Raw genomic sequence first — 13,998 nt, 5'->3', positions numbered from 1 at the left:
CACTTCAAAGTGATAGAAATGTTTGTTCATTGAATTTGGACTCTGGTCTATCGATTTGTAAGTGGACTGTATAATTGAGTCAATCAGAAATAATGCAGATCAAAACATGCAAATAAATCACATCGAGATCATGCAAGAAATCACATCGAGATCATGCAAGAAATCACATCAGAAATCACATCAATCCTGGTAAAAGATAAAACATCAATAAGTAACGAGTGAACAGACAGAATAAGGGCAAACTAATAATACCTGGGTGGGAAAACCCAGTCTTCGATGGAATATGAATCACACTAATGGGGCCCTGGTCGGACACACCCACTCTAATACAATCATGCAATAAAACCTGAAGAAAAGATAATTTAGCATGACTAGGGAAAGCAAAATAACAATAAGCAAGATACCTGACGGCTTAAGTGGCCTTTGCCACTGTGTCAGGAAGATGAGAGTGTGACGATGTCGGTGAATGCCACCCAACACGTCTAGGTCAGTCAAATGCAAATACTGGAGAAGTTACTTCTCTAAAGAACACAGACGGTAACATTAACAATGGGCCAGAAAACATAAAACAATTAAAATACCTGTCAATCCAGAAGTTAAATCAGTATAGAAAGAGTGACAGTCACAATATCGTAAAAGAAGATTACTTGATTGACAGGGGGGAAGGGGAAACGAGACTAAACAGTTTCTTAAAACAAGTGGCGCCACAGGAATTAATTAACAAAACAAAGAGTTTAATAGATGGCCACACATGCCATACATCTAGCTGGGCAAAACGAACAGAGGGCCTAAATCGCGGCTCCATTCTCCCCCGAGCCGGATTCTGTCGCATCTTCCGCTGAATCCGGCGAGCACGCTTCCAGTAGAGCCAGCTGATTAGTCCCTCGGCGAAGTATTCCGGTGGAGAATTCCACATCTGCTGCTCGGACTAATCCGTCAGCACCGGGGTAGACCTTGACGATCTTGCCGGTTCTCCAACGCCCGCGCGGAGCATTCTTCCAATCATCCAAAATGAAATCACCGACGGCAAAGTTCCGCGCGGGTGTTCTCCATTTCTTCCGGCTGGTCATCGACTGCAGGAAAGATCCGCGCCACACGTCCCAGAAGAAATTAGTTATTCTCTGGACGTACCCATAATGATCACGCGGAAGGGCCTTGTTAAAATCTCCGGCCGGTAAATCAGCTACAGGAGCTCGATTAAGGAAATCGTTTGGGGTTAACGCACGAAAGTCATCCGGGTCGGAGCTGCAATAAGTCAAAGGCCGAGAATTTAACAATCCGGAAACTTCAAAAAGAAGAGTGCGCAGAACTTCGTCACTGGGTGTACGCAATACACTCTTCTCTTGATCCAACGCGGCGTAGAAAGCGTTTTTCACTGATCGTACTAATGACTCATGTGAGCCACCAAAATGTGGTGTTTGCGCTGGTTGGAAAAACCATTCGATCCGGAGCGCTTTCAACTCCGTGGTCAGCACACTGTCATCTTTCAGCCGATCCAACTCCACACGTAATAAACGTTCAGCGCCAGTCAAGTTCGTGCCATTGTCCGAGAACATATGCGCCGGCTTTCTATACACTGATATAAAACGTCGGAGCACCATTAAAAAATCACTGGCGGAGAGGGAAATTGCAATGTCTACATAAACTGCTCTGGTCACCATGCACGTGAAAAGTACGCCCCATCTCTTTGCTGTTCCACGACCGTGTGTCACGTCTATTGGTCCGAAATAGTCCACCGACGTGTAAGTGAAAGGGGGATGACCGGCGCCCAGGCGAGCTCGATGGACGTCGGCCATCATTTGCAGAGCTGCTTTCGGACGAAATCGACGGCATGGCACACATTCATTGCGGACACGTTTAACCAATTCTCGTCCGCCCGTCACCCAAAAATGTTGTCGCACGTGAGATAATACAAAATCCGTGCCAAGGTGATGCATGCTGTCGTGAAACGCTCGGATGATCATCCGAGAAAGCGGATGTTTTCCGGACAATAATGGAGGGTGCATGACATCGTAGGGCAACTTGGCCCGGCTTAGCCGACCTCCAAGTCGCAATACTCCAGATTCGTCCAGAAAAGGTGTGAGAGGCAGCAAAGGCGAGGTCGAGCGGAGCGGCTTCGTCTGCTGCAATCTTTTCATCTCTTCAAAATAAACTTCCCGTTGACTCTGTTTCACGAGATTCAGAAATTCTCCTTCCAACCGGATTAGGGCCGGAATATCTTGGGCTGAGATCTTGACGTCTTTCAAATTGAACACGGTCGGCGGCTCCACGTCTGTGGAATTCAGATGGACGTGGACAGACCGGAGCTCTTCCTTTGCGGCCATCCATGGCAAGTCCTTCGGCCAGGCCGGCTCCTCTTCATAAAGGAAAGGCGGACCATCTAACCACCAACTTGGGATTTCTTCTTCTTCCATCTGCGATCGGGTAGCAGCGTCGGCCGGATTTAAACGTCCAGGAACGAAGCGCCATTCGTGAGGCTCAGTGAGGGTTTGAATTTCACCGATCCGGTGGCTGACATAAACTTGGTAGTGGGAGGACACGGCCCGGACCCAATTCCGGACCGTGCTGCTGTCGGTCCAGAAGTATCGGCAATCCATTTTTCTTTTCAGGGCCGTTTGGACAAACTTAGCCAGACGGGCGCCCATGAGCCCAGCGTTGAGCTCTAGTTTACAAACGGAAACTGTTTTCAAAGGAGCAAGCTTTGTCGCTGTCTTGATGTGCCGGACCAGCACTCGGCCATCCTGATAAACCACACGGGTGTAGCAGGACGCGGCACACGCCTCTTCTGACGCGTCCGCGAAAGTGTGCAATTCGGTCCGGACTATTTCTTCCGCGTTTGGGAAGAGACAGCGGGGCAGCTCGATCTCCTTCAAACGTCCGATCTTCTGGAAATACTCTTCCCACCACTCCTTTTCGTCACCAACCACTGGATCTTCCCACTGAAGTCCTTTCACGCCCAATTCCCGCAATTTAATCTTGGCTTTAACAGTCATCGGGGCGGCCGTGCCCAAGGGGTCGAACAAACCAGCCACTTGGGCAAGTAACCCCACTCTGGTGTAGTTCACACTGGACACTTTCACTCGGAATCCCAGATGATCAGTAGAAGGATTCCACACAATTCCAAGGATCAACTCTGGGTCATCACTAATGCTGCGCACTTGGGTCTTGACAGTGGTCCCACTGTCCGAATCCGGCTGGACTGCTGATAAAAGCTGGCTGCTATTGGACACCCAGTGCCCCAGGTGGAAATCGCCGTCTGCTAGGACCTTATTTACACCGGTGGCTCTCCTTACGGCATCCTCAAGTCTGCTAGTCGAGGCCAGGTAATCGTCGACGTAGATGTCTTCTCGCACGTCATCGGCCGCCTCCTTCATTTCCGGTCCAGCATCGTCTGCTGCGCGCCAAGTGGTTCGTATGGCGACGTAGGGCGAGCACGTTACACCGAAAGTCACTCTGGTCATCTCACATGTCGATATGGTTCCATCCACTTCGGGCCATAGGAATCGGTGGTACGGACGGTCAGCATCTTTCAAACGAATCCGGCTAAACATTGCGCCAATATCGGCTGACCAGCCAATCTCTCCTTCCCGGAAACGGATCAACACGGCCGGTAAGGGGTTCTGCAGCGCCGGACCACTGGTGACAAAGTCATTTAAACATTTGCCGTTCGACTTTGCAGCAGCATCGAATACGAGACGTAACTCAGACCGCCCAGCCTTCTTTGGCACTCCAAAGTGCGGGAGAAAATACTTCGTCGGGCTCTGCTGGATTTCTTCCGGCGTGAGCCGTCTGGCGTAGCCTTCGCTAAAGTTTTTCTCCATGGCTGCACGGTAGTAGGTCTCGTAGTCTCCTGATTCGCGGGCAAATTTATTCTGCATACTCTTCATTCTTAATTCCGCCGTGCGGCGGCTATCGGGAATCTCAGGAGGGATGTCGTCAATCCAAAGAACCGGGGCTGCATATCCTACGTCCAGCTTTTCAGTCTCCGCTTCCAATTTGGTCACCGCCCTCCGATGTTCAGCCGACATGCATTCCGATTGGAATTCGGTGCCAAATGACTCCGTATCACAAAACCGTTTGACTTGTTCGGCGAGTTGAAGAGTTGAATCAGCTGAGGTCTGCACATGATGAATCCGGACAATATCGGGTCCACCACTGGTCGCTACCGCTCCTTGCAGTGTCCATCCCAGTCTAGTCTTGGAAGCGGTCGGCTCGTCATCTTTTCCGAATCGAGATTCACTCGCTGTGATGAGTGCGGCATGGTCCAATCCAATCAATATGTCGACACGTCCACCACAGTCTCGAAGCGGCGGCAAGTCTTCCATATGGCTCCATCGTCCGCGTAGTTTCTCCCACTCCATGACCGGTACTGGCTTGGTGATGGAGGGGATAGTAGATCCCTGGATCGACACTGTTTCTCCCGCCGACGTCCTTAACTGCAACTCCAGGTACTCTGAATTTACATGGACGGAAGATTCTTCACCGACGCCACCTACAAATAAGGTCTGCCGCTGGCCAGTAAGCCGGAGTCGACGCGTCAGCCCCTCGCGAATGAGAGTTGAATCGCTTCCATCATCCATCAAAATGTTCACAGGCACCATCTCCCCGTCGGCGTCGAGCGCGTCCAGGCGGAGCATCTTGAAAGCAATTTGTCGTCGGTCGGAACGTAGAGTGTGAGGCCGGGCATTCCTTTCTACCGGACCATTCTCCTTGTGGAGAAGTTTGTGATGGGACAGCTTACATCCGTCGATGCCACACTCCTTCTTGAGTGTGCAATTCATGAAGCCATGCCGGACGCCGAAGCAGCCATAACACAATCCTCGACGTTGTGTAAAGGTCAGTCTATCACTGATGGGAAGGTCCTTGAAAAAGGTACAGTCTTCAAGGCGGTGCGATCCTTCACATTTAAAGCAGTGTGGTTCAGTCGGTTTCTTCTCTTTCTGCTCAGTCGAGCCATGATTCTTCTGGGAGCTTGATGCTCCATGATAAGTGCGTGCACTTCTTCTCTGCTGCTGTGGTTGCTGGAATCTATTTGGCACCTGGGATGATTGTGGGCGGTCGTTCCTATTTCCTCCGTTCGCCGGCCGTTGCTGGTCATCCGCAATTGCATAAGCATTCTGATAGTCCGTTGCTCTAGCCGTCAACCAGCGGCCAAAATCGTTGATGTTCCGATTATCGATTTCGCCTCCCCGTCCATTGTTCCAGGCCAAACGATCGGTAAGCTGCAGCTTGAGGGACAGTCTCTCGATGATGTCAACGTGGCCCGTCTCACCAATCACCGACAGGTTGAAGAGATGAGTTCGCACACGTTCAGAAAAGCGTTTGAAAGACTGCGGGTCATTACGCGGCGCCTCCATCCGATCCAATTCCCGCAGATGAGCCGCTCGAATCACCTTCCGATTCCCGCACGTGCTCTTCAATCGCTGTAGAACCTCCTTGTATCCAGCTTCCCCTCCTCCATGGCCATGTACGATGTCAGCTAGGTCGCCCTTCAAATAATTTTTCAATATGGCCAGCTTCTCGCTCGGAGTCTTGCTCGTAATGTGGACCAGCGCGAACCACATACTTATCCAAGAGAACCAATCAAGTGCGCGGCCCGTATAAACCTCCAGCTGAACGTTGACCGAAGATTTGGCTCCCTTCTCACGAACAATCGGTCTCTCCTTTCCGGCTAGATACGTATCAATCCAAGCATCAGGGGCTTGTGTAGAGTCCGCTGGATAAAATTCAATCTTCTTGGTCGGCTTGGCTCCGACTTGCGACGCGGAGTCGGATGGGTTCAACTCCGATCCGTCTGTAGGCAAAACATCTCCTCCTAGATCAATGATGGCCTGTTCAGCAGCTGTGACTTGCTCTCGGAGATCTCGTAGACGCTGATATGCGGTCTCCAATGCCTGTCGACGTGCAATCTGGTCTGGGGTCTCGACAGCAACTGATGAAGCATCGTCTCGGCGTAGGAGCAGATAATCTTCCACTAAAGCTGAGCAGTTGTCGATGGTTTGGGCATACAGCTGATGTTGATTATTTTGTTGGGTCAAGACGTCGTTGTCGTCTACCAACTCGATAACGCGATCGTGAATCGTTTCCAATTCGCCCAAAAGGACTCTTGCGTCAGCTAGAAGCTTCTCAGCATCACGACGAGATAAACCAGTTGTCACGATGTGGTTGATGCGGGTGTGACAGCCAGTGATGCGGGAACGGACAACCTTTTGTCGTCCTTTGCAGGCATCCAATGTCCATGTTGATACTGGAGGGTTGGCCATTTTCAATCAAGGCTTCGAATCAAGGTCAGTCCAAGGTCAATTCAATGTTGAGTTGATTCTAAGCTCCGGTTCGAAGGACCAGATGGTCTATCGATTTGTAAGTGGACTGTATAATTGAGTCAATCAGAAATAATGCAGATCAAAACATGCAAATAAATCACATCGAGATCATGCAAGAAATCACATCGAGATCATGCAAGAAATCACATCAGAAATCACATCAATCCTGGTAAAAGATAAAACATCAATAAGTAACGAGTGAACAGACAGAATAAGGGCAAACTAATAATACCTGGGTGGGAAAACCCAGTCTTCGATGGAATATGAATCACACTAATGGGGCCCTGGTCGGACACACCCACTCTAATACAATCATGCAATAAAACCTGAAGAAAAGATAATTTAGCATGACTAGGGAAAGCAAAATAACAATAAGCAAGATACCTGACGGCTTAAGTGGCCTTTGCCACTGTGTCAGGAAGATGAGAGTGTGACGATGTCGGTGAATGCCACCCAACACGTCTAGGTCAGTCAAATGCAAATACTGGAGAAGTTACTTCTCTAAAGAACACAGACGGTAACATTAACAATGGGCCAGAAAACATAAAACAATTAAAATACCTGTCAATCCAGAAGTTAAATCAGTATAGAAAGAGTGACAGTCACAATATCGTAAAAGAAGATTACTTGATTGACAGGGGGGAAGGGGAAACGAGACTAAACAGTTTCTTAAAACAAGTGGCGCCACAGGAATTAATTAACAAAACAAAGAGTTTAATAGATGGCCACACATGCCATACATCTAGCTGGGCAAAACGAACAGAGGGCCTAAATCGCGGCTCCAGACTCGTAACCATCGCGAATAAAAAAGCGCGATAAACTTTGAAAAACTCGCAATGAAATTTATCCAGAATCATTCCTATAGATGAATTGAACCTATCTCTATGCCATTGGTATTTTTGATCTACGAATTTGGACTGGTAACCATCGTGATTGAAAAAAAATTTCAAGAAATTTGTTATTGAAAACAAACTATTCCTCGCCAACGACATCCCGTATTCCCAAGCGGTCACCCTTCCAAGTACTAACGGGACTCGACGTAACTTAACTTCTGGGAGCTGACGAGACCAGGTGCGTTCTACGTGATATGGCCGTTGACATTCAAAAATGAAAAATTACCCTCCCAGTCCCAATGGATGAATAGAAAATCACTTCAAAGTGATAGAAATGTTTGTTCATTGAATTTGGACTCGTAACCATCGCGAATAAAAAAGCGCGATAAACTTTGAAAAACTCGCAATGAAATTTATCCAGAATCATTCAAATAGATGAATTGAACCTATCTCTATGCCATTGATATTTTTGATCTACGAATTTGGACTGGTAACCATCGCGATTAAAAAACGCGATAAACTTTGAAAAACTCTCAATGGAATTGATCCAGAATCATTCTTATAGATGAATTTAACCTATCTCTAAGGCATTGCAATGTTTTATCTACGAATTTGGACTGGTAACCATCGTGATTGAAAAAAAAATTTCAAGAAATTTGTTATTGAAAACAAACTATTCATCGCCAACGACATCCCGTATTCCCAAGCGGTCACCCTTCCAAGTACTAACGGGACTCGACGTAACTTAACTTCTGGGAGCTGACGAGACCAGGTGCGTTCTACGTGATATGGCCGTTGACATTCAAAAATGAAAAATTACCCTCCCAGTCCCAATGAATGAATAGAAAATCACTTCAAAGTGATAGAAATGTTTGTTCATTGAATTTGGACTCGTAACCATCGCGAATAAAAAAGCGCGATAAACTTTGAAAAACTCGCAATGAAATTTATCCAGAATCATTCCTATAGATGAATTGAACCTATCTCTATGCCATTGATATTTTTGATCTACGAATTTGGACTGGTAACCATCGTGATTGAAAAAAAATTTCAAGAAATTTGTTATTGAAAACAAACTATTCATCGCCAACGACATCCCGTATTCCCAAGCGGTCACCCTTCCAAGTACTAACGGGACTCGACGTGACTTAACTTCTGGGAGCTGACGAGACCAGGTGCGTTCTACGTGATATGGCCGTTGACATTCAAAAATGAAAAATTACCCTCCCAGTCCCAATGGATGAATAGAAAATCAATTCAAAGTGATAGAAATGTTTGTTCATTGAATTTGGACTCGTAACCATCGCGAATAAAAAAGCGCGATAAACTTTGAAAAACTCGCAATGAAATTTATCCAGAATCATTCAAATAGATGAATTGAACCTATCTCTATGCCATTGATATTTTTGATCTACGAATTTGGACTGGTAATCATCGCGATTAAAAAACGCGATAAACTTTGAAAAACTCTCAATGGAATTGATACAGAATCATTCTTATAGATGAATTGAACCTATCTCTAAGGCATTGAAATGTTTTATCTACGAATTTGGACTGGTAACCATCGTGATTGAGAAAAAAATTTCAAGAAATTTGTTATTGAAAACAAACTATTCATCGCCAACGACATCCCGTATTCCCAAGCGGTCACCCTTCCAAGTACTAACGGGACTCGACGTAACTTAACTTCTGGGAGCTGACGAGACCAGGTGCGTTCTACGTGATATGGCCGTTGACATTCAAAAATGAAAAATTACCCTCCCAGTCCCAATGGATGAATAGAAAATCACTTCAAAGTGATAGAAATGTTTGTTCATTGAATTTGGACTCGTAACCATCGCGAATAAAAAAGCGCGATAAACTTTGAAAAACTCGCAATGAAATTTATCCAGAATCATTCCTATAGATGAATTGAACCTATCTCTATGCCATTGATATTTTTGATCTACGAATTTGGACTGGTAACCATCGTGATTGAAAAAAAATTTCAAGAAATTTGTTATTGAAAACAAACTATTCATCGCCAACGACATCCCGTATTCCCAAGCGGTCACCCTTCCAAGTACTAACGGGACTCGACGTAACTTAACTTCTGGGAGCTGACGAGACCAGGTGCGTTCTACGTGATATGGCCGTTGACATTCAAAAATGAAAAATTACCCTCCCAGTCCCAATGAATGAATAGAAAATCACTTCAAAGTGATAGAAATGTTTGTTCATTGAATTTGGACTCGTAACCATCGCGAATAAAAAAGCGCGATAAACTTTGAAAAACTCGCAATGAAATTTATCCAGAATCATTCCTATAGATGAATTGAACCTATCTCTATGCCATTGATATTTTTGATCTACGAATTTGGACTGGTAACCATCGTGATTGAAAAAAAATTTCAAGAAATTTGTTATTGAAAACAAACTATTCATCGCCAACGACATCCCGTATTCCCAAGCGGTCACCCTTCCAAGTACTAACGGGACTCGACGTGACTTAACTTCTGGGAGCTGACGAGACCAGGTGCGTTCTACGTGATATGGCCGTTGACATTCAAAAATGAAAAATTACCCTCCCAGTCCCAATGGATGAATAGAAAATCAATTCAAAGTGATAGAAATGTTTGTTCATTGAATTTGGACTCGTAACCATCGCGAATAAAAAAGCGCGATAAACTTTGAAAAACTCGCAATGAAATTTATCCAGAATCATTCAAATAGATGAATTGAACCTATCTCTATGCCATTGATATTTTTGATCTACGAATTTGGACTGGTAATCATCGCGATTAAAAAACGCGATAAACTTTGAAAAACTCTCAATGGAATTGATACAGAATCATTCTTATAGATGAATTGAACCTATCTCTAAGGCATTGAAATGTTTTATCTACGAATTTGGACTGGTAACCATCGTGATTGAGAAAAAAATTTCAAGAAATTTGTTATTGAAAACAAACTATTCATCGCCAACGACATCCCGTATTCCCAAGCGGTCACCCTTCCAAGTACTAACGGGACTCGACGTAACTTAACTTCTGGGAGCTGACGAGACCAGGTGCGTTCTACGTGATATGGCCGTTGACATTCAAAAATGAAAAATTACCCTCCCAGTCCCAATGGATGAATAGAAAATCACTTCAAAGTGATAGAAATGTTTGTTCATTGAATTTGGACTCGTAACCATCGCGAATAAAAAAGCGCGATAAACTTTGAAAAACTCGCAATGAAATTTATCCAGAATCATTCAAATAGATGAATTGAACCTATCTCTATGCCATTGATATTTTTGATCTACGAATTTGGACTGGTAATCATCACGATTAAAAAACGCGATAAACTTTGAAAAACTCTCAATGGAATTGATACAGAATCATTCTTATAGATGAATTGAACCTATCTCTAAGGCATTGAAATGTTTTATCTACGAATTTGGACTGGTAACCATCGTGATTGAGAAAAAAATTTCAAGAAATTTGTTATTGAAAACAAACTATTCATCGCCAACGACATCCCGTATTCCCAAGCGGTCACCCTTCCAAGTACTAACGGGACTCGACGTAACTTAACTTCTGGGAGCTGACGAGACCAGGTGCGTTCTACGTGATATGGCCGTTGACATTCAAAAATGAAAAATTACCCTCCCAGTCCCAATGGATGAATAGAAAATCACTTCAAAGTGATAGAAATGTTTGTTCATTGAATTTGGACTCGTAACCATCGCGAATAAAAAAGCGCGATAAACTTTGAAAAACTCGCAATGAAATTTATCCAGAATCATTCCTATAGATGAATTGAACCTATCTCTATGCCATTGATATTTTTGATCTACGAATTTGGACTGGTAACCATCGTGATTGAAAAAAAATTTCAAGAAATTTGTTATTGAAAACAAACTATTCATCGCCAACGACATCCCGTATTCCCAAGCGGTCACCCTTCCAAGTACTAACGGGACTCGACGTAACTTAACTTCTGGGAGCTGACGAGACCAGGTGCGTTCTACGTGATATGGCCGTTGACATTCAAAAATGAAAAATTACCCTCCCAGTCCCAATGGATGAATAGAAAATCACTTCAAAGTGATAGAAATGTTTGTTCATTGAATTTGGACTCGTAACCATCGCGAATAAAAAAGCGCGATAAACTTTGAAAAACTCGCAATGAAATTTATCCAGAATCATTCCTATAGATGAATTGAACCTATCTCTATGCCATTGATATTTTTGATCTACGAATTTGGACTGGTAACCATCGTGATTGAAAAAAAATTTCAAGAAATTTGTTATTGAAAACAAACTATTCATCGCCAACGACATCCCGTATTCCCAAGCGGTCACCCTTCCAAGTACTAACGGGACTCGACGTAACTTAACTTCTGGGAGCTGACGAGACCAGGTGCGTTCTACGTGATATGGCCGTTGAAATTCAAAAATGAAAAATTACCCTCCCAGTCCCAATGGATGAATAGAAAATCACTTCAAAGTGATAGAATTGTTTGTTCATTTAATTTGGACTCGTAACCATCGCGAATAAAAAAGCGCGATAAACTTTGAAAAACTCGCAATGAAATTTATCCAGAATCATTCCTATAGATGAATTGAACCTATCTCTATGCCATTGGTATTTTTGATCTACGAATTTGGACTGGTAACCATCGTGATTGAAAAAAAATTTCAAGAAATTTGTTATTGAAAACAAACTATTCATCGCCAACGACATCCCGTATTCCCAAGCGGTCACCCTTCCAAGTACTAACGGGACTCGACGTAACTTAACTTCTGGGAGCTGACGAGACCAGGTGCGTTCTACGTGATATGGCCGTTGACATTCAAAAATGAAAAATTACCCTCCCAGTCCCAATGGATGAATAGAAAATCACTTCAAAGTGATAGAAATGTTTGTTCATTGAATTTGGACTCGTAACCATCGCGAATAAAAAAGCGCGATAAACTTTGAAAAACTCGCAATGAAATTTATCCAGAATCATTCCTATAGATGAATTGAACCTATCTCTATGCCATTGATATTTTTGATCTACGAATTTGGACTGGTAACCATCGTGATTGAAAAAAAATTTCAAGAAATTTGTTATTGAAAACAAACTATTCATCGCCAACGACATCCCGTATTCCCAAGCGGTCACCCTTCCAAGTACTAACGGGACTCGACGTAACTTAACTTCTGGGAGCTGACGAGACCAGGTGCGTTCTACGTGATATGGCCGTTGACATTCAAAAATGAAAATTTACCCTCCCAGTCCCAATGGATGAATAGAAAATCACTTCAAAGTGATAGAAATGTTTGTTCATTGAATTTGACTGGTAACCATCGCGATTAAAAAACGCGATAAACTTTGAAAAACTCTCAATGGAATTGATCCAGAATCATTCTTATAGATGAATTTAACCTATCTCTAAGGCATTGAAATGTTTTATCTACGAATTTGGACTGGTAACCATCGTGATTGAAAAAAAAATTTCAAGAAATTTGTTATTGAAAACAAACTATTCATCGCCAACGACATCCCGTATTCCCAAGCGGTCACCCTTCCAAGTACTAACGGGACTCGACGTAACTTAACTTCTGGGAGCTAACGAGACCAGGTGCGTTCTACGTGATATGGCCGTTGACATTCAAAAATGAAAATTTACCCTCCCAGTCCCAATGGATGAATAGAAAATCACTTCAAAGTGATAGAAATGTTTGTTCATTTAATTTGGACTCGTAACCATCGCGAATAAAAAAGCGCGATAAACTTTGAAAAACTCACAATGAAATTTATCCAGAATCATTCCTATAGATGAATTGAACCTATCTCTATGCCATTGATATTTTTGATCTACGAATTTGGACTGGTAACCATCGTGATTGAAAAAAAATTTCAAGAAATTTGTTATTGAAAACAAACTATTCATCGCCAACGACATCCCGTATTCCCAAGCGGTCACCCTTCCAAGTACTAACGGGACTCGACGTAACTTAACTTCTGGGAGCTGACGAGACCAGGTGCGTTCTACGTGATATGGCCGTTGACATTCAAAAATGAAAATTTACCCTCCCAGTCCCAATGGATGAATAGAAAATCACTTCAAAGTGATAGAAATGTTTGTTCATTGAATTTGACTGGTAACCATCGCGATTAAAAAACGCGATAAACTTTGAAAAACTCTCAATGGAATTGATCCAGAATCATTCTTATAGATGAATTTAACCTATCTCTAAGGCATTGAAATGTTTTATCTACGAATTTGGACTGGTAACCATCGTGATTGAAAAAAAAATTTCAAGAAATTTGTTATTGAAAACAAACTATTCATCGCCAACGACATCCCGTATTCCCAAGCGGTCACCCTTCCAAGTACTAACGGGACTCGACGTAACTTAACTTCTGGGAGCTAACGAGACCAGGTGCGTTCTACGTGATATGGCCGTTGACATTCAAAAATGAAAATTTACCCTCCCAGTCCCAATGGATGAATAGAAAATCACTTCAAAGTGATAGAAATGTTTGTTCATTTAATTTGGACTCGTAACCATCGCGAATAAAAAAGCGCGATAAACTTTGAAAAACTCACAATGAAATTTATCCAGAATCATTCCTATAGATGAATTGAACCTATCTCTATGCCATTGATATTTTTGATCTACGAATTTGGACTGGTAACCATCGCGATTAAAAAACGGGATAAACTTTGAAAAACTCTCAATGGAATTGATCCAGAATCATTCTTATAGATGAATTTAACCTATCTCTAAGGCATTGAAATGTTTTATCTACGAATTTGGACTGGTAACCATCGTGATTGAAAAAAAAATTTCAAGAAATTTGTTATTGAAAACAAACTATT

At 43.3% G+C, this 13,998-nt stretch overlaps 1 protein-coding gene, 1 long non-coding RNA gene and 15 pseudogenes across 5 annotated transcripts; all 17 read right to left on the bottom strand.

The window, feature by feature from the left end:
- Positions 1-54: 54 nt before the first annotated feature.
- LOC124328265 lies at positions 55-6,307 on the bottom strand. 3 transcript variants are annotated; one of them, XM_046786976.1, is made up of 3 exons: positions 582-6,307; positions 405-521; positions 55-346 (listed from the first exon to the last, which is right to left on the bottom strand). In XM_046786976.1, the coding sequence occupies exon 1, from the start codon at positions 6,261-6,263 to the stop codon at positions 789-791; it is 5,475 nt and encodes a 1,824-aa protein (XP_046642932.1). In that variant the 5' UTR covers positions 6,264-6,307; the 3' UTR covers positions 55-346; positions 405-521; positions 582-788. The 3 variants fall into 3 exon arrangements, with proteins under 3 accessions (XP_046642932.1, XP_046642930.1, XP_046642931.1); XM_046786974.1 differs by having other exon boundaries at positions 405-6,307; XM_046786975.1 differs by having other exon boundaries at positions 55-521.
- Positions 6,308-6,357: 50 nt separating this feature from the next.
- On the bottom strand, positions 6,358-7,102 carry LOC124328266. Of its 2 annotated transcripts, XR_006916246.1 has the most exons (3): positions 6,885-7,102; positions 6,708-6,824; positions 6,358-6,649 (listed from the first exon to the last, which is right to left on the bottom strand). It is a non-coding gene; the product is annotated as an uncharacterized LOC124328266 (long non-coding RNA). The 2 variants fall into 2 exon arrangements; XR_006916245.1 differs by having other exon boundaries at positions 6,708-7,102.
- A 201-nt stretch (positions 7,103-7,303) lies between these two features.
- Positions 7,304-7,422, bottom strand: LOC124333076 (annotated as a pseudogene).
- A 415-nt stretch (positions 7,423-7,837) lies between these two features.
- Positions 7,838-7,956, bottom strand: LOC124333065 (annotated as a pseudogene).
- A 284-nt stretch (positions 7,957-8,240) lies between these two features.
- LOC124334701 lies at positions 8,241-8,359 on the bottom strand (annotated as a pseudogene).
- Positions 8,360-8,774: 415 nt separating this feature from the next.
- Positions 8,775-8,893, bottom strand: LOC124333054 (annotated as a pseudogene).
- Positions 8,894-9,177: 284 nt separating this feature from the next.
- Positions 9,178-9,296, bottom strand: LOC124333042 (annotated as a pseudogene).
- Positions 9,297-9,580: 284 nt separating this feature from the next.
- Positions 9,581-9,699, bottom strand: LOC124334700 (annotated as a pseudogene).
- A 415-nt stretch (positions 9,700-10,114) lies between these two features.
- On the bottom strand, positions 10,115-10,233 carry LOC124333030 (annotated as a pseudogene).
- Positions 10,234-10,648: 415 nt separating this feature from the next.
- Positions 10,649-10,767, bottom strand: LOC124333018 (annotated as a pseudogene).
- Positions 10,768-11,051: 284 nt separating this feature from the next.
- On the bottom strand, positions 11,052-11,170 carry LOC124333007 (annotated as a pseudogene).
- A 284-nt stretch (positions 11,171-11,454) lies between these two features.
- Positions 11,455-11,573, bottom strand: LOC124334079 (annotated as a pseudogene).
- Positions 11,574-11,857: 284 nt separating this feature from the next.
- On the bottom strand, positions 11,858-11,976 carry LOC124332995 (annotated as a pseudogene).
- A 284-nt stretch (positions 11,977-12,260) lies between these two features.
- Positions 12,261-12,379, bottom strand: LOC124332983 (annotated as a pseudogene).
- A 283-nt stretch (positions 12,380-12,662) lies between these two features.
- LOC124333578 lies at positions 12,663-12,781 on the bottom strand (annotated as a pseudogene).
- A 284-nt stretch (positions 12,782-13,065) lies between these two features.
- LOC124332971 lies at positions 13,066-13,184 on the bottom strand (annotated as a pseudogene).
- A 283-nt stretch (positions 13,185-13,467) lies between these two features.
- Positions 13,468-13,586, bottom strand: LOC124333576 (annotated as a pseudogene).
- Positions 13,587-13,998: the final 412 nt, after the last annotated feature.

This window comes from Daphnia pulicaria, chromosome 3 (genome assembly GCF_021234035.1).
Source record: "Daphnia pulicaria isolate SC F1-1A chromosome 3, SC_F0-13Bv2, whole genome shotgun sequence".
Lineage (NCBI taxonomy): Eukaryota > Metazoa > Arthropoda > Branchiopoda > Diplostraca > Daphniidae > Daphnia > Daphnia pulicaria.
Note: the sequence above shows the minus strand (reverse complement) of the source record. Positions and strands in the feature narration are given on the sequence as shown.

What these genes read in the sequence shown, in the direction of transcription:
- LOC124328265 (XM_046786974.1), bottom strand. Translation starts at nt 6,263, where the DNA reads ATGGCCAACCCTCCAGTATCAACATGGACATTGGATGCCTGCAAAGGA.